Source organism: Artemia sp. Qi Xiang Cuo, chromosome 19 (assembly GCF_049724085.1).
Source record: "Artemia sp. Qi Xiang Cuo chromosome 19, ASM4972408v1, whole genome shotgun sequence".
NCBI lineage: Eukaryota > Metazoa > Arthropoda > Branchiopoda > Anostraca > Artemiidae > Artemia > Artemia sp. Qi Xiang Cuo.
The window spans coordinates 29,021,055-29,046,540 of record NC_142812.1 but is presented as its reverse complement, the minus strand read 5'-3'; the positions used below and the strand labels follow the sequence as shown (position 1 = coordinate 29,046,540).

At 35.3% G+C, this 25,486-nt stretch overlaps 1 protein-coding gene across 1 annotated transcript; it reads left to right on the top strand.

The window, feature by feature from the left end:
* The first annotated feature begins 400 nt into the window (after nt 1-400).
* Nucleotides 401-23,061, top strand: LOC148940697 (syntaxin-12-like). The gene is made up of 6 exons (XM_089105685.1): nt 401-664; nt 12,109-12,178; nt 15,018-15,268; nt 17,190-17,326; nt 20,421-20,576; nt 22,782-23,061. The coding sequence occupies exons 1-6, from the start codon at nt 562-564 to the stop codon at nt 22,872-22,874; spliced, it is 810 nt and encodes a 269-aa protein (XP_088961811.1). The 5' UTR covers nt 401-561; the 3' UTR covers nt 22,875-23,061.
* Nucleotides 23,062-25,486: the final 2,425 nt, after the last annotated feature.

The following is a 25,486-nucleotide window of genomic DNA, read 5'->3' as shown; positions in this document are numbered from 1 at the left end:
GCGTAATTATACTGTTTTGAACCAAAGGAAATATATAGAACTAAGTCAAATACACAGCTATATATATAGTTTTGAACTAATGGAAATTTACACACAAGATATAGAGGTGAATGTAACAGTTTTCCGTGTGAGCAAGTCTTGGTCTTTTCCTTTTGGTATTCCGATGTGAAATCCCCTGCGTGTGAATCCGGCATAACACGAAAAAGGAAGGTATTTGGCAAGAAACACACTTGGCTTAGACACTCGGCCTATGGAAGCTTAAGTTGTCTGTGCTTTTTAGAAAAATTTTGGGCCATCTTTTGGACACTTTTCTCTTCGTACCGGTCTCTTTTTATCATCGGTTTACCCATCTGAACGGACCATAAATGTTTGAAAAAAGTAATAGGTAGCCCAGATAGAACTAATTAGAAAACTTGATTCAAGAAGAAGTAGTCTAAAAAATTGTCTGCGTGAAGTCCGATAAAAATTGAAACTGATGTGACGTGCAATACCCTGTATCCTGCATCCATTCAGATTTAATATTCAGTTTTGGAAAGCTATTATATTGCAGCATAATTCATCATGTCAACCTATACAACTCTCTCTGGCTATAACAGGGAAAGTGCAGAATTTGATAGACTTCATGAAACATCTGCAAGTAACATACAGAAAATAACATCAAATGGTAAAGTATTTGTTTTATGTAATGGTGGTTATTTATTGGCTACTCTCTTCTGGGTAAAGTTCTACAAAATCATATTATTGAGTTAGGACAAAAATGAATACACCATTCAATGCTTTTTTTATGCTGATTACGAATATAATAAGCATTTCTGTCGGAAATGAATTTCAGCCCCTCCCCCCCCCCCCCTATATATGCCAATTCAGGGTTAGGTTAGGTTAAGTATAGTCTATATAGGGGAGGGGGCTGAAATTCATTTCCGATAGGAATGATTATTATATTTGTAATCAGCATAAAAAAAGGCATTGAATGGTGTATTCACTTTAGTCCTAACTCAATAGTATGATTTTGTAGAACTTTACCCTCTTCTGAAGGAAGTGCTATAAATTTCTAGAAACTACTGTAAAACATTCTAAAATAATTAGGCCTAATTAAGCTAGGCTGTATCATGGTAAAGGTCTAGTACAGCAGTTCTTCAGGAAGAGACATGCTACAACACAGAGAAAGACACTTTTAAAGGTCTATATTTACCAAATCATATTATGGAGTTACAACTAAAGGGAATATACCACTTGATGCCCTTTTTTATGCTCTTTACAAATATAATAATCATTTTTGTCAGAAATGAATTTTAGCCCCCACCCCTATATATACCAATTCAGGGTAAACACTCCAATAACAGTTCCAGTTACAGATCTTGGGAGCTTTTTTGGTCAAATCATAATCCAAATCATGTCATCATCATCATTAATATAAGGAATCTGCAGAAGCTGCAGTACCAACTGCTCACATAGGAAACATGCTCTGCCGCCACCTCTCCTACCTAACATTCAGATGATCTGATTTCTTAGTTTAATGAATTGTTTATAACCTTGTATTGTAAGATGTTGAGGACTTTGTTTATGTACTTCTGTAATAACATCAGCTCCAGTTACATGAACATAACCCTCAAGTTCCCCCATTTTATCAACATTGAGACTTTTCACATTTAAAGTTAAAAAAGAAAGAAAATGAAAATGTGATTGAGAGACTTTTTTTTCAGCAACTTTATGGTTGTTTACTTCTGTCTGTTTTGGGAAAATCTTTTTAGGCAGGAGAGAGACTTCAGGCTCATCTAATTCAATAACTAGGCTATCCAATTCATCATGAAGGGTTGCAAAATGGTTACAAGATGGAAACAGTGACCAAGGAGCAGAAAATATATTAGTATTCATTTCACTATTTGAAGTTTTAGAAACTCTGCATAGAGCTATTACCTGTGGATATGTTTGCACATTAGGGGGGGGGGTAAAGTTCATTTCTGATGCAAATGAATGTTAAATTTGGATTCAGGATGCAATTCTGACTATAGAGGTAATTTTGAACTTTGCCTCCACCCTCTAATATGTAAATATATACCCTGAATTGGTATATATAGGGGTGGGGGTAAAGTTAATTTCTAGTGCAAATGCATGTTAAATTTGGATTTTGGATGAAACTCTGACTATAGAGGTAAGTTTATTTCTTATCTACCTGAATAGTCTGTTAATATAAACCTTGCCCATTCATTTTTGTGGTTTTGTTTATGTTTTTTGCAATTCACCTCCAGTCCCCCTTTAATGGTCCCACATTTAGACCTAGCCCTAGGCTATATAAAAACGAATAACAAAAAATGATTATTATCTTACAATATGCAGTAAATATTGATGAATCATACATCCTTTTTTCTCCCAATTTTATCTGTAATGAATCATTTTTCTTCAATTATTATGCTAGTTTTAACCTGGGGCTATAAAAGACCATTAGAAAAGGGCTAAAAATTTGAAAAAAAAAACATTAAAATGAGCATGTTTAGAAGAAAGCCTAAGAGATAAGAATTTATAATTTGCTCTAGAGTGTGGGTAACAACAGATGTTGGACTTATGAGGTGGTAGTTCTCATCCTTTGTGCTATCCCCTTGGGTTTACAATGTTTATAATAAAAGGTAGGTGGCAAAGGTCTATCAATCTCAAAGAGTAAAAATGTATACAAATTATTAATTGGGCAGTTCTGCAATGTTTAGTAGGTTCCACAATTTATTTCTATCTGATGATTGCAACACCACTATTGATCTTTTTTGGTAGGAAGCTTGGAACTGAGATTGTAATCAGTGTTTAGTAAGATTTTGCTGTTATTTTGAGTCCTAGCAAACTTCTTATAGTTGTCTTCTCTTCTGTTTTAGAGGTACTTTTTCAGTAACAATTCTTTCTTTGTGAATTTGTGGAGTCATGTAGGGTAATGGTTTGTGCTTGGAAAATACTTTAACTGATAAGTGTTTCTTTTGGAGTTCTATTTCCTGACTTTTGTATTTATTTTATTGATTTTCTATATTCCCCAGAAGCAATAGCTCCCAGTCAACACCAATTATTTCTCTTCAGATTGCCTTGTAGTGAATGCTCTTTTTATGTACCCATTTGTAAGGTTATGGAAGGACAAAGTCACTTCTTTTACAATATGGTCACTTTTTCCCAAAGAGTAGATAACTGATCTTTTGGAGTTATTCCTTATTTTGGACAAACACTACGTCTAGGAGTATTGATTTCTGAGATAAATAGTGTCTTGTTGGCTGATCAATTGTCTGGTACTTTATAGCAACAAATGGCAAATATATTAAAACATTGTGCCTCCCTCTATTTGTTAGTTTTGATTCATATGAGAAACCTTCCTTTCAAACTGGGCCAGGAAAATTGAAGTCACCTACCATAAGCAGATTTACTCTAAAACTTGCAGTTGCCTTGTAAAGCATTGCTGCAATCACCTATTCAGTCTCTATGAAACTAGTAGTAGCAGGACTCCTGCAATCACACCCCACTCTTGTAGGCTATCAAAGAAAGAAGGTCAATTTGACAAGGGCGCCAATTATTGACCAAATTGATAAATTTATTCTAAAAAAAAAGAGTTGTACACCATTACTCTCTGCATCCTGCCGCTTAAAAAGGCTTCTATCCAATCTACAATATCTTTGTGCACTTCATGTGCCTTTGATTTAAAAATAAGTAGTTGATGTTGAACTTTGTCAAAGGCTTTGGCTTGGTTGAGCAATATTACATCCACTGGTAGACCAGTGTCTGAGAGTCTGGTTGACTTAATTAAGTTGGTATCAATTGAATGTTCTGTTTGAAAACCATTTTGGATTTTGCTAAGCAGCTGATTTTTTTTTAGGTGGGAGACCAGTGTTTAGTTTATGATGCCCTCAAGTATTTTATGTATAACCAATGTAAGACTTATAGACTGATAGACCTAATGCTAGAGTTCTGCATCTGCAATTAGTCAAGGGTAAATGGAAAACTGTACTGTATCTTTGGACCTTAATTTGATATTCTTCCAGTCTGCAGCTATTTCATTTAGGACAAAATTTAGTCAGAAGAACCAATCATAATTTATTGAATGCATCAAAGATTTCAGGTCATTCAATTTGATAGTAGTTTGGTCAACATTAGTATAAAGAACAGAAAAATCTTGACTTACAGGCTATGTTTGTTCCTTACTCCTGGTAAGGAAAAAGTGTGTGAATCCTAATTACAGAGGGTCCACATTGTGTTGTTGTCAATTTAGCAGTCCTTTAGCTCTCAGAACTAGTTTTATTTTGGTATATATCCCAACTGCATATAGACATTACTTCTCTGGGGAATTTAACACTTCTATGATCTTCAGACCTTAATATATTTATATTTTTACATGTTTATCTACTTAGGGCTCTAAATCTTCATTGGGATTGTTGTGGATACAACACTTGGGCCTGCCTTCTTTGAAACAATTTTGAAGTTGCAAATGGCAAGGTTTGCTTCACCTGTTGTAGCCCTGCCTCTCTGATTCTTCTACAACCTGTCTGTATTTCTGTTTAAGACAATCATAATTAACTTGGCTTTGGGTATAAAGGATTCTTGAAGTTATCTATTGGATTTAGAGAGATGATACAGTGGAAACAAGTGACAAGGTACCTTGCCTATTGAATACACCAGGTGCAATACTTATGTGCCAAAGAGTAGCTGTTTGGTTACATGAAATTCAATATTCATCACTGAGAAACTGTTTGCAGCCACTGATTTGTCACTGGATTCTTTTAAACAATAAACCCCTAGGCTGTTCTTCTATAATCTTCTGTCTCTATGTAAACATATAATTTGGCACATTTCTACTTCCAGTGAATGGTGAAAGCCTAAACTCATGGCTTGGACCTCTGCACTACACTTAGAGGCCATATCTGTTTCAGTGCTGTTCACTCTATCTCTAATGAGGTTCAATTCTGAATGAAGTGTTTTCTTATTGTACAATTGTATTAGAAATACTTATCTGAAGGTCTAGCTTTAGAGATTACTGTTGTAATATCTTGAATACTGGGAGTGGGTTGTAGAGCAGGCTTAGGACCTGCAGTATTGATTTTATTATAGTGTACACAAATCCACTTAAAGCCTTTGTTCTCTTCCATTTTAGTTAAAAGATTATATTCTTCATAAGATATTTTCAGACAGTTACAATACATCCATTTTCCATAACTGTTGCAATTTATTGCTTTGGAATGGTCCTCAGGGGATAGGGTGTACAATAGGCACTTGTCTAGATTCTCTCTTGGACCTCTCCTTGGTTGTTTTTTACTTTGGCAGCATTATTTTCAGGATTAGCTGAAAAAATCTTGTATTTCTGGTATATTTGTAACTAATACTTGCCAGGTTGATGCTAGGCTCACTAGCTGTTCTGTCATATGGATAGATTGTTGTAATGGATCATCAGGAACAGGGGGGTGCATTTGTGAGTGGATTATTTATTGTATTTGGAAAGAGCATAAAAAAAGAATCATGCTTGTGGAATCTTGTATATATTTACTTTTTTTATATATCTTCAGGGCATATATGGGACCATCAAAGGCGGATGGGGGGGGGGGGTGTTGACCAAAAGTAACCATGATATTTGGAAATAGCGTAAAATAAGGAATCTAACTACTACTTTTGTTTGTTTAACATGCATCCTTCAAAAGAGGTCAACCACCAAATATTTGCCCAGATACAGCCCTAGAAATGTATATAAAACTGAAAGGAAACACTAAAGCAATTATATGCTTACTTTATAATATGCAGGATGTTTCTGTTAATCAGATTATCATTTTTCCTTCTATTGTTATCCACTTTTACCTTAATTACCTTAATTCGCACTTCGGAGTGATTAAGGTCCATGCAGGATTTTGAAAATCATTTCAAATAATATTAGTATCCAATATTGTAATCAATCACTGGTGTTTTTAGTGTTTCCTTTAAAAGAAAAGGGCGAAGATGACGATGTTACTAACGAAATATATTGTTTAATCTCTATTGAATATTTTTCCAAATTTGATAATTGCTGCCATTAGAATAGTCAGCAACACTGGAAACATTCCTAAAACATGCTTGTAAAAATAGCTGTAGGCAGAGCAAGTTTTTGTTTAAATCCTGAAATTTTAAAGGTTTACTTGAAACATGCCAATGGCAAGGCAAGTCTTTCATTGAAGCTTGTTTGAAATCTATAACATTGAAATATGCTTGAAACATGCTTGCAAAAAAAAAGCTAAAGTCAGGGTAAGTTCTTGTTTTAAGCCTCCAGTATTGAAAATCTCCTCTCTTTAAGCAAGTAATAACTGTGTATGCATTTTTTCTTGAAAAGGGTCCCATAATTTTTTTTGAGAATTGGTAGTTTGAGATTTTCTGGCCTGAAAAAATTACCTAGATAGGTCACGATTTTGGGAAAATTTGTTTAGAGCCTTAATTTTGGAAAGACATTTTCTCTGTGAATGATGACACATCCATATGTATTTAATGGCCAACTTACATCATTTTTTCAATATGGGTGATCATATTGTTTTGATATCTATGATGCATAGAACATTACACAAGCTGACAAATAATCCTGAAAAGCTAAAGCAAATGGCATGGAACAAGCAATAGAAAGAATCACATTGAATCACAAACAAGAATTTTGCACAATGAAATCTGCAGTTAGAAGACAAACCAGAATTACAATTGAATGAAGGAACAAATTATTTTGGTACCCTCATTAAAGAAGTAAGTAAAATTAATGCTGAGATTGTTAATTGCCTCCTAGAAAAATACAAATACTTTGAAAGTTATGTTTCTCTGGCAGATAACACAAAGGAGTTAAATTTATTCCAGAATTTAATGAATCCAAACAGTTAAAGGCACAGAAAGAATGTCAGGTAGTCATGAACAAAAAAGTAGCATGAAGAGATCTGTGGTTAGAAGACATGCAACAACAAATCACAAATGAAAATGATGGACAACAAAGGCTGTGTCAATCAACAATCATTAACAAAAATTGTGTGCAGCAAAAATCTGCAGTTAGAAGAGATGTGACAGCAAGAATCACAACAAATCCTAGGAGGATACTACTCCTATAAAATGTGGGATTCTGTGAAAAATAAACAGAAAGGAAGAATTGAATTCATGCTGGAATCTCTTAATTCAGTTGAAGTTGCTGATTTGCCTCATCATGCCTTAAAACTAAAGAATGACCTGATAATTATGCTGATTTGTCATTTGAAAATCACATATATACAAGGCTGCCAAGTGTGAGGGACTAAGTGAAGCTTGGTCTCCTGGTACTGTACTTGATAGAAGCTTGCAAAACATGCCAATGTTAAAACCTTTACTCAAGCTTTCTTCAAGTCTTCAACAGTGAAAGTATGCTTGAAACTGGCTTGCAAAGCAAGCCAAAGGCTTGACAAATCCTTCTATTAAGTTGGCAATTTGAAAGTATACTTGAATCAAGTATATAAAGCTTGATTTAAAGTCTCAAATTTGCCTTTTGAGTCTTTAAAGCTCCAGTAAAGACTGGAGATGTTAGGAAAAGTCTATAAGTACTTTGTCAATTTCTTCTGAAAAAGGCAACAGTTAAGACATGGCTTGCATTTCCTCAAAAATAGGCAGTAGTCTAAAGATCAATCACTGAGCAAGATATCACTATTTTAGTTACAAAAACCATTAAGCATTGTTTAGACTACTTTGGGCGAAGATAATATGGATAAAATAGCTGTTAAAATATCACTCTAGTAATTTTGAAGAACTGATAAAAGCTGATCTTCTTTTGATTTCTTTGGGTTCTTCCTCATTCTGTTGTCATTTCATGCCCATGCAAGTGATATAAAGAGCTGATGGAATAGCCTATGAATGTCTAGAATCCAAATATTAGTTCACAACTTGCTTCATATACCTCAAAGCACTAACAGTCTAAGTGTCCAGACAATTCCTGAGTTTGGTCTTTATGTTTTCCAGCTAAAAAAAAATGACTCTGCACTTACATCAGAGTGAAGTGGTGCACAAGAGGTTCCAGAAGTCTAGACAGCTCATGAAATCTAGGTTTGTCCTTTGAATCTTTGATTTGAAGCAGACCTTTCCAAAACACTGAGGGTTGTTCTTTTTGATCCTAAGACGTGTTTTTCTTTGGTTTCAAAAGAATATTTTTTATTGTCTGCCACTGATTGTACAGTTTGCACATGATCTTTTTCTGACTCAATCTGAAGGCAATTTGTGGGCTCAGGCACTTCGGTGGTTTCAGGATTGGGTCCTATGGTTGACCCTTTTTCTCATTTGCCTTAGTAACCAAATAACAATTCAAACAGAAAGCTCGAACTGTTTTTACTGCTGGAACAACTGATGTAGTTATTGTTTTAAATCAGCACCAGGTTTTCAGAAAACATTGTATATTCAAATCAGAAAAGAAACCTGTCTAAGGTCTTTCCATAACCAATATTTCTAATAAAATGTTGACAGGGTAAAATTTTTATTTAATTAGATTCAGGATAAATGACTGAATAGATTAATAGTTTATTTCGAAAAAACTAGTGACTGGCTCAAATGGCTGAATTTGCATTCTTGTCAAATAAATATAAAGATTAAAATAATATGGTCAATAAACCCATTAAATACTCTCACACTGTGCATTTGTCAGTCTAATATTGAGGTAAAATTATGTGTAAGCACCAAAGGGGAATTAAGAAAAAAAAATAACAACAAAGAGAGACAGCAGGTTATTTCCTACTACTTACCTGTATTGTACCACTCAACAAATGAGGGTATAAGAGATTTCCTATGTCTGTCATGCTTAGATGCTACAGGTAAAAAAACACAAAACAGTTTTTTCTCATTATGTTTTAAAGATATAAAATGAGCGCCACCTTTCATCTGACTCCATCTGACTCAGGTAGAGTGTTCCAAACAAAAGGCTATGCAGTTAAAGGATTAAAATCTGCTTTACAGAAGAAATAGAAGGGATTGGAATGTTGTTTGAATATCAAGATGATAAGAAGATTGATCACTGGCAAAAGAGAGTACATTTAAGGGGCTGAGCAAAATTGTTGTGGAGCTGAAGAAAAATGAAGGTTACATATCAAATGAAGGCTTAGCTACTGAAAAATTTGTATCACGTGATTAGATTATTTAAAGTTTATAAGACATTTTATAGATTACTTCCTTAGAATACCAAGACTCTTGCATACCTCCATTTTAACAAATCAATGTGATTCTTAAATGTTGGACTTTTGTCGATAATAATGCCTACTGATTTAGTTTAAATAGAAGAGAAAGCATCAGAAAATACAGAACTAAAGCCATGTAGTTGAAATTACATGCTCGTGGGCTGAAAAAATTAGCTTCATACCCGTTGTTTAATGCACTAACTTTTTTTTCAACAGCAAAATTAAATATATCTACAATTTGGTCTTGGTTATATTCAAAAAAGGATCTATTATCATGTCCCTACCCAAAAAGTTGTCCATCGTTTGTTTTCATAATGTGTACATTATGTTTGGCAGGAGAGCAAAACTAGGCTTTTCAAGCATGTTGTAGGGATTTGTTTTTGTTCCAGAACTTATAAAAATCTGTAAAACTATAATGTGTTTTTGAACACTTCAGCTTCAATTTGGTTTATAATAGTACATAAAATCAGGTGATCTGGTCTTTGAGTGTGAGGCATTGAAAAAAAAAATTCTCAAAGAGGGCTCTAATCCTGAAGCTTGGAAGCAGATTTAGTCAAATATTGTTTTCACTTTTACATTGTGATTAGAGAAGAGATGTCAGCAATGTGTTGGAAAATTTTAATTAATTGAGAATAATGATCCCGTACAATCATGGTTAAATTTCAAGATGAAACTCATAGAGTTAGAGAAGAAATGTAGGACAACCACTTACAGAAATAGGCCAAGAACTTTACCAGTAATGACAAAGAGGTTAAGCTGTACATTAGACAAAAAAAAAAAAAAAATTGGGCCCTTTATAAAAGGACACAGGAAGAAATGATACTCTGAAGCTACTAGCTGATCATGAAAAGAAACTGGCCGTGGAAGTAGAAAAGAATCCTAAGAGTTTCTGGAGGTATGTGTCATCATCAAACCCTGGAAGGCGCAAATCCATCAACTCGTTTCTGATAATGGATTAACATTGAATAACCCTCTAGACGTTGCTAATTGTTTCAATTCTACTTTTGCAAATAACTTCTCAAGTGCAACTTCCTTGAGCCACCCTTACCTACCGATCTATATTCAGTAAATCTATTCAGTTTTTAGTAAATCTATTACTAAAAAGATGACTGAAGTTGAAATATATCAGCAACTAGTGCTAAATAAGCTGTTCAAACTAAATCATAACACATCAAGAGGACCTTATGGTATTCACCCTAGGCTTCTCAAAAAATAGCCCCTTTCACTACCTCGTCTCTAGCTGATATTTTCAATATGTCACTGAAATTAAAAATAATACCTGTTGATTGGCGTATGGCAAATGCTATACCCATTTCCAAAAAAGGAGATAAATTCAGGCCTGAAAACTATTTTCCTATTAGCCTTACTTCTGTGTTGGCCAAGATAATCGAGGGGATAGTGAGTGACTCCATTGTCAGATATCTTGATGATAACGATCTAATTACCAGTAATCAGCATGGCTTCAGACGTAATCGTTCCATCCAGACAAACTTTATCCAATCACACGATATTGTCAGTAAACTCATAGATCAAGACCTCCCATTAGATGTTGTGCTTCTGGATATGGCAAAAGCATTCGATAAGGTTGACCATAATTACTTGTTGATTAAATTGCGGGCTTATTGCATAAATAGCCATGTAGTAGATTGGATTTGCACTTCTTTTGAGTGGAAGGTTGCAGAGAGTTTTTGTAACTGATGAAAATGAAAATCAAGTGTATTCTAATCCAACATCAGTCATTAGTGGAGTACCTCAAGGAAGTGTACTTGGTCCAATTCTGTTTAATATTTTTATCAATGATTGTTCCAGTACAATCCAAAACAATATTACATTATATGTGTAGGATTGCAAATATATTGGACCAGTGGGAGATGGGATTCAGCAGACCTTAATCACCTTGCTCATTGGGCTCATACATGACTAATGTACTATAACCCATTGAAGTGCAAAGTTATCCATATGGGGCCAAACAATCCTATGCAGACATATTACATGCAAAATGCTTCAGGTCAAGTTATCAATTTGGACTCAGTAGATAATGAGAGAGACCTAGGTGTAGTTGTTGATAAACAGCTTAAACTCCACTTTCACACAAAAGCACAGGTCTCTAAGGCTAATCGAGCTCTTGGTCTCATCAAACGAACAATTTCTTCTCGCCATCCCTTGGTAGTTAGAAAATTGTACACAGCTCTTGTTTGTCCTCATCTGGAGTTTGGTTACCCAGTCGGCAGCTCTTCATATAAAAGTGACAGTGCATTATTAGAAGGAGTTAAAGGAGATCTACTAAATTATCAGCTCCGCATAAAGATATGGCATACCCTGAATACTTGAACAAACTTAACCTGCCCTTATTAGTTTACCGACGCCAAAGGGGGGATGTAATTGCATTGAAGAATTTATTTCACAATAATATGATAGACCCGTTATTCTGCTTTACATTATATCCTTCCACAAGGGGTCATTCATTAAAGCTGCAAAACAAACATATAAAAAAACTAGAGAGACAGAACTTATTTTCTATTCGAGCACTGCCAGCCTGGAACATTCTTTCTGATTCTGCTATTTCAACTTCATCTATAAATTCTTTTGAAAATGCTGTTGATTGTGAGTGGGCAAGTATCAAGTAGAAATATCACTGGGAGGCTCCTGTGATATTCAGATAACATCATTTCCAACCCAGCGAGAACTACGGGAGGTTATAGCCACCTTAACTCGCTGGCAAGTGTGATTTAAGGTAATTTAAGGTGATGTATACCAGAGGTTCAGACAGGTCTGATGCTTAGTAGAGGGGAACCCTATGAAAAGGTTTTTTTTGGACAGAACTTGAAACACACCCAAAATTGAATCCTTCATTTATAGGAGTTCTTATAGTCTGATATTAGTGATTAGAATGCCCCCTCCCCTCCCCTTTGAGCAAGGTATGATGTTTATCAATTAATATGTTCAATCTTCGTCTCCTTTTTTGTAGTCAGTCAAATTCAGCAGCTGTTTTCCCAAATTGGAACTCCAAGTGATAATCAACAGCTTCGGAGCAAACTGTAAGTAAAACCAATTTTTATGACCTGTAGCTTGCCTTTTGTTTTGATTAAACATACACAATACATCAAAATTTATAAGTTCTGTTAATAGTTCATTTATGTCTTGCACTAAGTTGTACATGGAATTCCACATGTGATAGGTCAAATTAGCACTTTGAGTAAAAAAAAAATGTTGTGACTGCTAGAGCAAACTGTTGTGACTGCTAGAAACGAAATTTAAGAAAAAAATTACATGAAGGAATTGAAATAAGGAAAGAAAAGGATTTTAATGTTTAGATTTTATATTCTATAAATAGGGACGTTGAAGAAATCATATCAAAAATATGATTTTGAGAAGTAATAAATGTATTTGAATGATGTTAGTCTACTATCAAACGCATCGATTGCCAAAATATGTGTGAAAAAGAAGGCAAGGGCAAACAATTACGTAACTTGCTGGTCATTCTTACCAAGCAAGATTGACATTTTGATACGAAAAAAAAATTGAACTTGGAGTAGAATCAGTAATTCTGACTGTGTATCAATTTAAAATCTCATTTTTTCAACCCAGTTAAACCCATGATGAAGAGGGTCCCTCCCTCCCGTAAAGCTTGACATCGTTGTCCTATATGTGGATATTTTGTTTTTGTGTGTAAGTTACAAGATATGAAAGTGTATAAATATGTATATATTTTCTGAAAAGTGTTTAATAGAGGTTTTGCAAGAGGACTTTTGCTTTTTTTTCAACTTCCATTTGTGTTGTCTTAAAATCTCAACCTTGGATCAGCTGGATCTGTGGCTGGTCCCCTCTATGTGGCAATTATTTCATTTTCTTTGAAGGCACTGAAGACAATAAAAATGAACAAGCTCTGGCTAAAAATGCTCCATGTTCTTTAGCCTTATGAGTTGCATCATAGTTTATTATAGCCCCTTTAAAAGATAAATAGGATCCTGTGTTCTCACTTCTCCAACTTTGAATTCTACTGTAAGTTTAAGAAAGGGCTTTTAGGCCTGGAATCTGGTGTTAAGATTGCTTCTTTAAAATTAGAGACTGTACCTCATATTGCAAGCAAACAATTTACTTCTAACAACAAACTTTTGTAGAATAATTAAGAAGGTAACAAGGATTAACCTATTGAGCAAACACAGAACATTTCTTAATAATCTAGATAGATATTGTTATTATCATGGGATCTCAAAAACTGAGTCAAGGCTGAGGCCATAAAAAACTCGACGCCAAAAGAAAATAAATAAAAATAATATAGCAGCAATTACTGCTCGGCTATTGGTGTGCACATCTCTGAGATTTTTGAGATTAGGCTTGCCCTTCTCTTTTTTCTCTTTGTAGAAGAGCCTTCCTTGGTAGTTTCAGGGTGCCCACCATTGTTTTTCGTCATCCCGAAAACCCACCCACCCGTTTCAAACCAGCTTGGGCAGGTAACGCTCGTCCCTAACAAGAGAAAGGTGAGTCACTCGCCACTCATCAGCCATAAGTAGCAAGTAACACTAGATTCTTAGAACGACTGCCTAGCAAGAGAACTTCTTTCTCCCACCTGGGACTGTTCCTCAAGGGTCTTTTCTTGCGTCATGTTTGGCGCTTCATTTGTCCAGGGAGATTGACCTGTCCCCTCCTTGGTATGATTTTGGTATTCGTCACTGGCATCAATCCATCCAGCCTTGGCAGTGTAATAAAAAAAAAGAGAAAAAAAAACAAGACGGCTAGTAGCTGGATGGGGCGGGGGGGGGTGCTATCATTTCATCTAACCGTCACAAGCACTAAACGTCATTTCGTCGACAAGAAAAATCCGTCAGAACATCAACAGTCGTAACATCGAAACATTAGGACATCGACAGTCACAATCGCTACCCGTCAGAACGTCGACAGTCATAACATCGACATGTCATTTCATCAACATGTCGATGTTATGATAGATTTTGTCAATGTCCTGACGATAGTGGCCCTGACGTGTCGATGTCCTGACGCCTTCCTGCTGGATGGTGACTTAAATTAGCAATTGTTTGTCTCTATATGTGTCTACTACTCTCAGTAACAGTATGAGAAGGCCGCCACACTATCCTTTAGATAGATAAGTGTATCTTACTCTATTGTGCATCATTAGTGTAGTTATTTGTGACATGTGTTACAAAAATGATGAGGATAGCCTTTTCTCATTCTTGATACGAAGACAAAAAAAGTTCTGAAATAAGTTTGTAATGACAAACTTTAAAATGGAAACTACCATCCCATCTTTTTGGCTAATAACCCATCTCTTTTAGAAAAAAGCTTTGATTAAAAAAATGTAAGGGCATACTGATCATTGTCCAAGAGCACTTCCTATATGGCTGATAAAAGTGTGAGTTTGAGGTTTTATAAAGGTATTTTATGTGCACAATTGTGCATCTTGAAACACATTTTTATTTCTGGTTTTGTTTTACCATGAAAGGTCCTATCCATTTGGGCTAGTCAAAATAAAGGATGTGCAGCCAATGTTATTTCCTATTTGAAGATGAAAATCAAGCCCCAATGGTCTGGCAGTTTTCCCATGTAGTTTGATGTCTTTGTACTCAGTTTAATTAATGAATTAAGCCATGTTTACTAATGTTTTACATAAATCCTACTTTTTCTCTTCTCATATACAAAAGTATAAAATTTGTCATTTTTTAATTTCATTTGACATCAGGCGTAAAACAATAAAAATGTAAAAACTGATTATCGGAAACCAAATGACCATATAAACCGTAAAAGCGCTTTGGAGAATACACTTGCCTATAGGCTTCAGCTACCCATTACATTACACAGAAGCCAGATTAGTTGCAGAAAATTACCAATTATATAGATAGATATGTTTTAACTTTACAGACAACATCTTCAGCATTATACTGGTCAGGTGGCAAAAGAAACTAGCAAGCTATTGAAAGATCTATCAAGCTTGGCTCAACCCTCCAGTGCAGGGGAGCAAAGACGCTGGAAACTCCAGAAGGATAGGCTTACAAGTGAATTTACCACTGCTCTGAATGCATTTCAGTCATCACAAAGAGCCACAGCATCCAAAGAGAGGGAGGAGATTAGAAAAACAAGAGCTGCATCATCAAACCTTTATGGACCATTTGGTGAGGGGTATTTCTTATTAACAGTAATGAGCCTGCACAAAATCGTATTAAATAAGTAAAATTATTGATTTTTTAGAGCCAAATTTCGGTGCTATTAGTTATATTGGGATGTAGATTATTTGTCTTGTTACTTATAGATATCATACATTTAGTAAGAATCCTCAAGAAACCATGTTGCCTTATGGGTAATATTTTAGTGACCCTTAGCCATTCCTGCCATATTCAGGCTCTATAAGCAGGGTTGCCAAACTTTGTTAAGCTGATCGAAATAAATCAATGTACACTGTGCATTCAATTTCTTTATATATAGAAGTAGTTATATATAGAAATAGTATATATATATATATATATATATATATATATATATATATATATATATATATATATATATAACATCTATATGAAAATAGTATAGAAGTAGAAAAAATCTTATATGACCTTAGTCCCTTTTCATCATTGGCTATGTAAATTTGAATATAAAATTATGTCATAAATAGAAAAGGAAATATATTCGGAAATCCAAAATTCTTTGGTTAAAGATTAATAAATATTAGTCACAATGTTGAAATTTAAGTTGTTAGAAAATCACTTTAAAATAATAAAAAAAAATATATATATAAATGTTTGTAAAGTTCAATTTTCCTGTAAGACAAATAAGTTTTGCTCCCTTGTCAGTCAAAAAGCACAAAGGGTTTATTGTAAAAAGGTTGCAATTGCTGGTGATGGTGAAGAAAGGAGGAAGATCAGTTGTAACTAATCTGAGTTATGAGGTTGAAATGGAATAAGGTCATTTAATGCTAACTTGCCAAGATTAGTAAAGAATAGGAGAAAGCTAGAAGCTATTCCCTTAGTGAAAAAGTCGAAATTTTGTTGTTTCACGTTTACCTTGGGTGCACAGAGTTCCAAATCTTAGACAGGATATGAGAGAATTTTTCAGGAGTGGGAGTTGGGATGTTGAATAGATTGAAGCATGCTTCTTTCAACCAATTTTTTTTACTTTTCATGTAATGGATACTTGGTCCATTTTAGTAGGTGACCCCCCTCCCCCCGCTTGTGTAGATGGCTTTTTATTGATTTTATTCAAGTGTATTTTGCTCTTCTTTTTTTATGTTTTGTCAATTTTTATCCTTCAACGCTACTTTTGTTGGCTATATGATCAAGGCGATATGAGTAAAGAGGTTGTAGTCAGATTATTTTTGGTAAGCAGTATATTCCACGAAACCATATACCAGCAAACATACCCTTAACTAAGTGGATTACTCCTTTTTATAAGGTTTCCTAAGCAAGTTATCTTTAGAAGACCTCTTATCATATAGTTTTAGCCGTTTTGAGGATAAAACTTATAAGTACTGAGGATAAACATATAAGTACTGCTTTCTAAAACATACACAAAGTAAAAGGACAGGAGGGAATAGAGATGCAAAAGTTTCTAAAGAATAAAGAGATCACAAACCTGATTGTAAGGAGTTCCAGGTTAAAACCGAGGCTGAAATGCGATTGGACTGTTGAGGTTCATTTTAGAACAAATCCTGTTAGAAACGGTAGCTCAAGTAAAATGTGTTTGTTAAAAAGGTTTACTGCCTAATATATACGCGGGGTTTAGATCAAAGATGGTTAGTATGTAGTAAGGATTAACTTTCTTTTTTTTCTTTTTTTTTTTGACTAAATAGCCATGACAGACTTTAGATAACGTTGAGAAATAACCAATTGCTGAACAATAGGGGACCTAAGATGAGAAGCCTATATTTAGAGGAAAATTTGATTTTTTTTAATCTTATAAAAATATAAGATCGAACAAATTCTAAAGATTATTGGACGAAAATACTTAGAATCGCTCATTTAAAAAAAAAAATTAAAAATGAAAAAAATTCCCATGTTTTAATTTGCTTTACTTTTTTATTATTATTATTATTATTACTAGGTGATGAAGCTGCTGCATCCGGTGCTTTGATCCAGTTGGATGGAACTCCAAAGCGTAGTCAAATGCAAGCTGTATTACAAGATGAAGCTGAGTTAGAAATCCTTCGAGAACGGGAACGAGCTATAAGACAGTTGGAGGTAATCTATTATCTTCCTTGAATTGTTTTCATACTTCTTTTCTCACTAGATATATTGCTGCCACCATATATTGTTTACCACCAGGTTGGCAGCAAAAAATGTCAACCTGGTTGTACCCAAGTCAAAATTTCCCACTTGGCAACCTACATTGTAATTTTGTTGACAGGTTGGAACTTATGTTGGGTTTGGCTTTTTTTTAGTAATACATATCTATGGTTTTATGGTTTTGACGGTAAATTGTAATGTTCATTGAAAAAAAAAAATCAAACTTTCGATTTCTTATAAGTCAACTGCAGAAAAACCAAGGATAGTGAGCATAATTCTTTGGTCTGTACAAGCTAATAATTTTCCATTTGTAAAAATTATTCTCCATAATAATTTATTTCTAAAGTAATTTACTTACTTAATGTCACTTCGACGACGTTCTGAGGTCGGCAAGTTTTTGCAGCTCATCGGCAAGCCTAGGAAGGGATAGTGCCGGTTTCTTTGAGACACTGTGGATGCCTCAAAGTTCTGTTCTATAAACTCACCAATACTATTGATAAAGAGATTAAGCCATTTTGGAAATAGTACGCTACCGTGTTCTCAGCTGAACAAGCCGAGTGGATAGCGCCCTAGACTTGCAAGCCTGTGTTCGTAAGGACTGGGGTTCAAGCACGAGTGTCGCTGATTATTTGGTTCGGAATGGGTGTCGGCAGTGTGACAGTAAGCTCAGTTGGAGCCGACCTAGCTCTAAATGGGTACCTGGAGAAGGTAAACAGAGAGGGTGTGTGACAGGACAGAATGGCTGGCCCCTAACCCCCCATTGCACTTCCTGGCTGAAGGGCCATGAAATGGAGATCAGCACCGCCGGTTTGGACTAAAGAGTCTAGTGTCGCATCCTTCTACACCCGCTACTAGATAACCCAGCTTACCTCCCACACTAACTATAATAATAATAATAATATATTGAAAACCCGTCGTATACAATAAATGTACAATGACAGAGTATACAAAAATTCGACAAGAGGAAACAAAAAGAAAATATACTAAAAAATAACAAAAGTAGCAACTTCTTAAATAGTATACAAAATAGTACAAAAAGAGGAAACAGAAAGATAACATACTCAAAAATTACAACAGAAACGACTACTTCTTTGAAAAGAGCAACAAAGACGCCAACTGTTGAAAGGAGAAAAAAAGGGAAACAAGAGGGAAAATTTACCAAGGCAAACTTGCTCAGTCGTGTTTTAGAATTGCTGGTTTTGCTTTTTGCCGGCTAATAAGTGTCTCGAAAGCTAGGTTTGGGTTGTAGCGCCGAATCAGAAAACTATTTTTTGTCCAAGGTGGCAATTTTAGTAGGTACTTGGCAAAACGGAAAAATAAAGAGCGGATTTTAGACTTTTCACAGTTTGCCAATAATTTCCAGAAAGGGATCACATATGATATATCTGGCAGAGCGGTAGCGTTGTAAATACTTGCCAGTAGTGGACGGTTAAATCTCAGAGTGGATTTAACGATCAAAGTATAGGAGCTGGAAATTCGTCGTTCAAGATATGAGATCAGGAGGGAGCGGGTATGCTGTAATGAGGTACCTATTGGCAACCTCAGATATACTATTTTATCTTATTGTTTTGCTGAGTAATCACAAACTTTGACATTATTGGGAAGGTTATTCTTTGAATTGTAAAACAGGATTTCTGACTTTTGGGAGTTAAATCTCAGACCGACTTTCTCATAATCGAACAGCACAAATGAGAATATTTTTGAAAGGGTGTCATCAGCATAGCATACTAGGGAGATGTCAATGGAACTGAGAATGCATGATGAAGGACAGCTGTCTTGAGGCTCAATAATGTAGTAGTTGAAGAAATTGGGGATAAAATTGCCCCCTGACGGGCACCTTTACGGACTGGTATCAAAGCTGACCGTGGGGCTGGCGGAAGGCCTTTATCGGGAGGGAGCTTGAGTCGCACGCGAAGGCGAGAGTAAAGATCACGGAGAGCCCGAATGATATTTTAGTTCACTCTACTTTTAACTGAATTTAGCAACATAAGCCCACGAATCAATGAATTAAACACTCTCTGCATGTCTATATCACCTACCTCTAGGCTATTCCCTGTTTTGTGTGCATTCAGGAGTGCATATGCAGCGACACAGAGCGCTTCAGAACAAACAATGTCGCGTAGGATATTGAATGATCTTGGTGGACGGCAACACAGTTTTTTAAGTTCGTCTACAAATAAAAGTTCAAATAACTTGCAAAGAGAAGTAGTAATCGTGATTGGACGGAAAGAGGAGCATTGCATGGTAACTTTTCCTTTTTTAGGAACTGGCGTAAGATCTCCAATTGAGAAAGTGGTTGGGACAATACCCTGAATAAGGATAATAAGCATCAGGAGAGTTTTCACCCCAAAGTAAATCCAAACTATAAGCTCTTAATTTAATAAACAATTAAAGAAATGGGTAGATATTTTTAGGATGGTGGGTACTTTTGAGAAACAGAAGTTTTTTGAAGTATAAGTATGATGTATCAATTTTTTATACACTCTTTCCTCCTGATTGTCATACAGAATAATATACCAAATCAGACTTATTAGATTTCTCTTTAATTGAAGGCTTCTTATTCAAATTAATTGTATAGCATTTGTCTTTCTCTTTTTTTCTAAATAGAGGCGAAACTTGTCGTTTTGTCCAGTAAATGGATGGTACTGTGGTATTTGGAATGGGATTTTAGATTGCATGCTCCATCACTCAATTGTTTAAACTCGGCTTATTTTGTTATTTTTTTTCTAATTTTGCAGGGAAGAGGGTATTGGTGGATACAGCTTTGTTTCTATATTTCCCAGCACATGATTTTAATTGTAGATATTCAAGATATGGACTTATATTGGTCTATTTGCAAATTTACAGTTTTCAGTCATCCTCTAGAAAGAATCCTGTCCCTAAGATGCCATTCTAGTTTTATTCTTTCCACTGGTTTCGACATTCAGGTAAGATCAGTGAATAATTATACATGTAGTAATTACTTACCAACAAACAACTATAGCCGAGACTAATTATTTCGTCGAGGATCTTTCATCCTAATAATTTCGGCATTTAATTTTGTTTTCAGTCAGATATTGTAGATGTTAATACGATTTTCAAAGACTTGGCAACCATGGTTCATGAGCAAGGTGAAATGATTGATAGCATAGAAGCTAATGTGGAGTCAGCTACAATGCGAGTTGAGGAAGGAACAAATCAGCTGCGGACAGCAAGCAACTATCAGGTAAAACATTTTCTGGTAAAAGTGCAGAATATCAGCTTTTTGCCAACTTGGAGGGTTGTTTTGCTCAATAAATGAAATCTCCAGAGATGAATCAACATCCCAGATTAGGGCCCAGATATATGTTTTAATTTCTTATCTCTATCCTTCCCTGTTCCGAAGAATATGAGTGCTGAATATGAGTATGAGCTGGGAAACATCTTCCCGAACCCTGTTTGAGTTGTAGACCCATCTTTGAAAGCTTAAATCTTTTGCAAGTGTTTTGATTTTTGGAGACGTTAGGGTTTTGTTTGGGAAGGGGTTGAGTTAGTAACTCGAAAAAAAATTCCCAAGCCCAAATTTGGACTATGCTACCATTTCTGAAACTTTGATTTGTAAACTGTAACGACCTCTTAAGTTAGAGAAAAAAAATCGCAACTGTCTGTCTCTCTTACCTTTTCCCTTTTTCAATATCCTGGCCCACCTCTGTAGAAGCTCGTACACCCTGTTTCTGCGTGAATATATGTCTTACTGATTAGTGAGACTAACGATTTGAAATCCAAAATTAGAATCCGACTCTTGGGTTATCAATGAAAATTAGGTTTCGTAGTCCTATTGTAAATGAATATCAATTTTTTTAATATTCACTTCCCAATTTACAATCCAATTCTAAACGAAAAAATTCATTGAAGAATAAAATTGAATCTTTTCTTGGGGGGTGGGAGGATCGATAATCGAAATATCGGAAAATTATATAGCTTTTATTGTCAACGAAAGCTGGTATTCAAAATTTTTCTTATTTAAACGATTATTTCAAAAGTTCTGAGCAATCACTAAAAGGAATTACGTTCCGAATGAATGATTAAAAAAAATGGGTGGGAAAATTGTCCGTTGCTGTTTTGCATTCGAATTCAAATGTGCCCTCATTTATCTGTAGAATCCCTTTTTTATTTTTATTTTTTGTCTGAAATGCAGAAATTCAGCAACATCAGGAAATCGTTAGGTGGAGTGGCATCCATACGGTGACTGGAGGCATGAAAAGGTTAAGTAGGTGAAGTTCAGTATTAGACTGTTTTCACAACTTAAATGACATTGACAACACTGATTTTTTTTTATTGCGCAAGTCCGCAAATATATAAAATAGTAATAATTCACTTTTGAATAGCCTCGTATGTAAAGAAGATGCTATTTATTAACAATGTTGTCAGAAAGTTTGTTTAGGCTAATTAAAAATGAAAGAAATCTAATATACAGTTTACTTTTATTTAAAAATAAAACTTGATGGTGGATTCATCTTGAAAATCAGTGCATTTTATTCAGTTGTCTCACTCTTGATTCTAGGAGAATTGAAAAAAACCATAGGTGGTGAATTGCATATTCAAATTCAGCGTAAAAGCCTGTGCTAAAAGCACAATGAACTGTTTTTCTACTGAAAAACTACGTTCCTCAGTGTAATCAGCTGTTGATTGCATTGTGTCCACTATTCCCGAATTTTCTGTGGTTTCCTCGAATGAAAACTAGGTCTTGCGAAAAAAAAAGGAGAAAATATAATAAAAAATACAGTTAAAGAAAAAGAGAAAAAAACGATGGTAGTGTCAGCCAGGGGAACAATATGAAGGGAAAATAAGCAAATATTTCAACAAGCACCTCCGCCAAGTCATCCTCAGTGGTAAGAAAAAAAAACAATCTAACCTTCTGAAGTACACTTAACGAGACACAATTGTTTATTTGTCTCCTGAAAATCTACTTCAAAAGGTTAGATGTTTTTTTTCTTCGTTTTTTTTACTACTGAGGACAACTTGGCGGAGGTTCTTGTCGAAATATTTGCTTATTTTCTCTTCATATTGTTCCATTAACTGACACTACTCGTTTTTCTCTGTTTTTTTTTTTTTTTTTTTTCATCAATTATATTTTCTCTTCTTTGTTTCATATGTCATGTATAGCCAGTGTGGTCTTAGAATGTATTTACGTCAAAATTAGGACTTCCCAATTATACCCGAAAATTAGGGTTTATAGATACATGAACGTTAACACGAAGTGCAAATTATTGATTTTCGGGGAAATTTCGATATTTCTTTGGGGAAATTCAGGGGGTAATGAAAGGACCAGTTGATTACAGTTGCATGCAATTCCACGCAATGAGTAAGCACTGTACGCAGTACGCGTTGCACACAAAAAATACGCAAATTTTTAATTAAATACAAAAATTATCAATGGCTTTATTTTCAGACAAAAGCACGCAAGAAAAAGGCAATTCTTCTTGGGATTGGAGTCGTTATTTTAGTGATACTCATTATAGTGATTATAGTTGAAACTCGGTGAAAGGTTTACTTCGTCCTCCATTCCATTGTCAGTTTTTCTAGTTCTTTTTATTTGTGTTTATTAATATTAATTTGTTAGTCATTTGCGGTACGGAGTTAATTTTGTGTCCTTTATTTATGTGTACTGAGCTTGAAGTTGAAATTGAATTTATGTTTGGTCTTCTTAATCTATTAAATATGTACTCTTATTTCAGTTCAATTTGTTTGAATTAACGGAGGATTATTTTTTTTAGACTAGAAAAAATGGTTAGCCATTAAGCTTATATGAGCCTCGGCAGTTAAAATAAGCAGGGAAATCGAAAAAAATACTGAACAATTCAGAGAACACATACAAACTATTATGACCCTGTCCTGGCATAACGATTCTATATCAACCAGTTCGTTGCAACGGACTGTAAACCTCCGTAGCTGGGCAACAGAGAACCGTCAAAGGCTCACCCATGCCCATTGCATCGCTCTTTTATCTCGTTGCACAAATGAACCCTTAAAGCAAAACAGGAGGGAAAGGCCAGAGGCTACTCTAAACGTGTAACTGTTTTACAAAACACTCGAGTATTATAATTAAGATAATTTCAAACGTTAAATTAGTTCTTACTTCCGAGAAGTTTTCCTTTGTGATTTGCTCTTTAGCTTGTTTTTTTGCCACCTGGGCGTGCCGCCCTGGGCGCTTGCCCCCTCTAGTTCCCCCCTAGATCCGGTCCTGGGTTTTATAGGTGTAGTCGTAAAGACAGTTATGTTTGATCCTGGGTGTCCAATTGGCTCGAAACTTTGAGAGAGCATTCCTTCGGCAAACAGGAACACACATTGTTTTGGAGAGGAACGGTGCTAAAAGGCCCAGAAATGCGAAAAAAAGGTTTGTCCATTGACCCCTTTGAAAGTTACAGCTGAAAGTCCTTAGGCCAAGGGCCCCCCTCTGTGGAAACCCTCTCATGCCAGAAATTCCTCCATGGAAAATTCCTGCCACGAGCAATCCGAATAATTCCATCCTCGCTGAAAATTTTCCCAGGAAAATTTTCTTGCTTTTATTTGAGAAAAAGTTTTTTTTTTTATTTAGTTCTGATCGTTTATTAAATCATGACTGAATTCCCTCCCTCCTTGAAAAATTTATCCTGGACCCCTCCCCCCATGAAAATTTCCCCCGTATAAAATTCTCCCACAAAGAATTTCTCCCGTGAAAAGTGTCCCCCTCCCCCCCCCCACGGAAAAATCCCCCCAGACAATTCCAACCCTGCAGAAATTTTCCCCCAGACAGTTCCCCTGGAACATCTCCACATATAAAATTCGGTCTCCGAAGAGAAAGTAACACCAATAAACTTCCCTCCCAAAGAAAAATTCTTCCCGTGGAAAATTGCCCCCGTTGAAAATCATTCCCACCTCCCTTGAAAAATGTATCTGTATTTCCAAATAACAAATACTGTATGTAAACAATGGTAAATTTCGTTTGCCCTTTCCCCAGGGGCTTAGGGGGGTCGTATCATCCCCAGAGACATACTTGTTGGACTTTTCAACTATGTTGAACAATATGTTTTTCTCAAAATTTCGATTGGATGTCTTTGAGGAAAAGAGGGCATGGAAGAGGGGGACTAGCTGTCCTCAAATCTTTTTGGTCACTTATAGGGCAGTAAAAATTTCAATTTCCGTTTGAATGAGCCCTCTTCCGATCTTCCAGGACCATTGGTTCAATACCATCGCCCCTGGAAAAAAAAATAAACTCGCAACCATGACCTTTCTTCTGGCAAAAAATACAAAATTCTACATTCTGCAGATCGGGGCCTGAAGCCTCTACAGTGGTTCTCTAATATGCATAATCTGATGGTGGGATTTTCAGTTAGGTCCTTTTCAATTATGACTTTTTGGGGGTGTTCCCTCTTTTCCGAAAATCAGACAAATTCTCTCAGGCTCGTAGCTTTTGATGGGTAACATTAAACTTATTAAATTTTATATATTTGGAATCACCATGCAAAGCCAATTCTTTCAATATATCTATTGTTATCAAAATTTAATTTTTTTTTTACAGTTGCGGTTACAACTGGGCCGACTCGCTTTTCACTTACAGTTTGTTACTACGAACTGTTTGACAATTGTACTGGGTAAATATGTATTTCATGGATGTTACGGTTTACATTCGATTCACCTAAGCCATTACCATTTTACTATGCTTAAGCTTTAGGCTATATTGGAGAGAGCGAATTTCTTTTTAAATCAATAATATTATGCATCTTTCAAGTATAATGGAAATAAATCGTGAGTTGAATAAACCAGAACTTGTTAAAAATAATATATATGTAACAAATACATACCGGTATTATTATTTTCCCACGAAATAAATTCAAATATCCCTCTAAACGAAAATTGTAATATTTACAGTATTGTTGAAGCGGAAGCGAGTGGCAAAATCTATATTCAATTTTTCTCACTAATCTAGCCTGAGGTCAGATTCTTACCACTGCTACTAACAACTCATCGCAGCACCAAGCCGCCTAAGGCCAACACAGCTACGCACGCTCCTCTTCCATCCTAATGTATTCAAAGCCTCCCTCTTTACATCCTCCCAGGAAGTTCCCGTCTCCCTTAAATTTTCGTCTTAACTAATAATACTACCAAGGTAAGTGA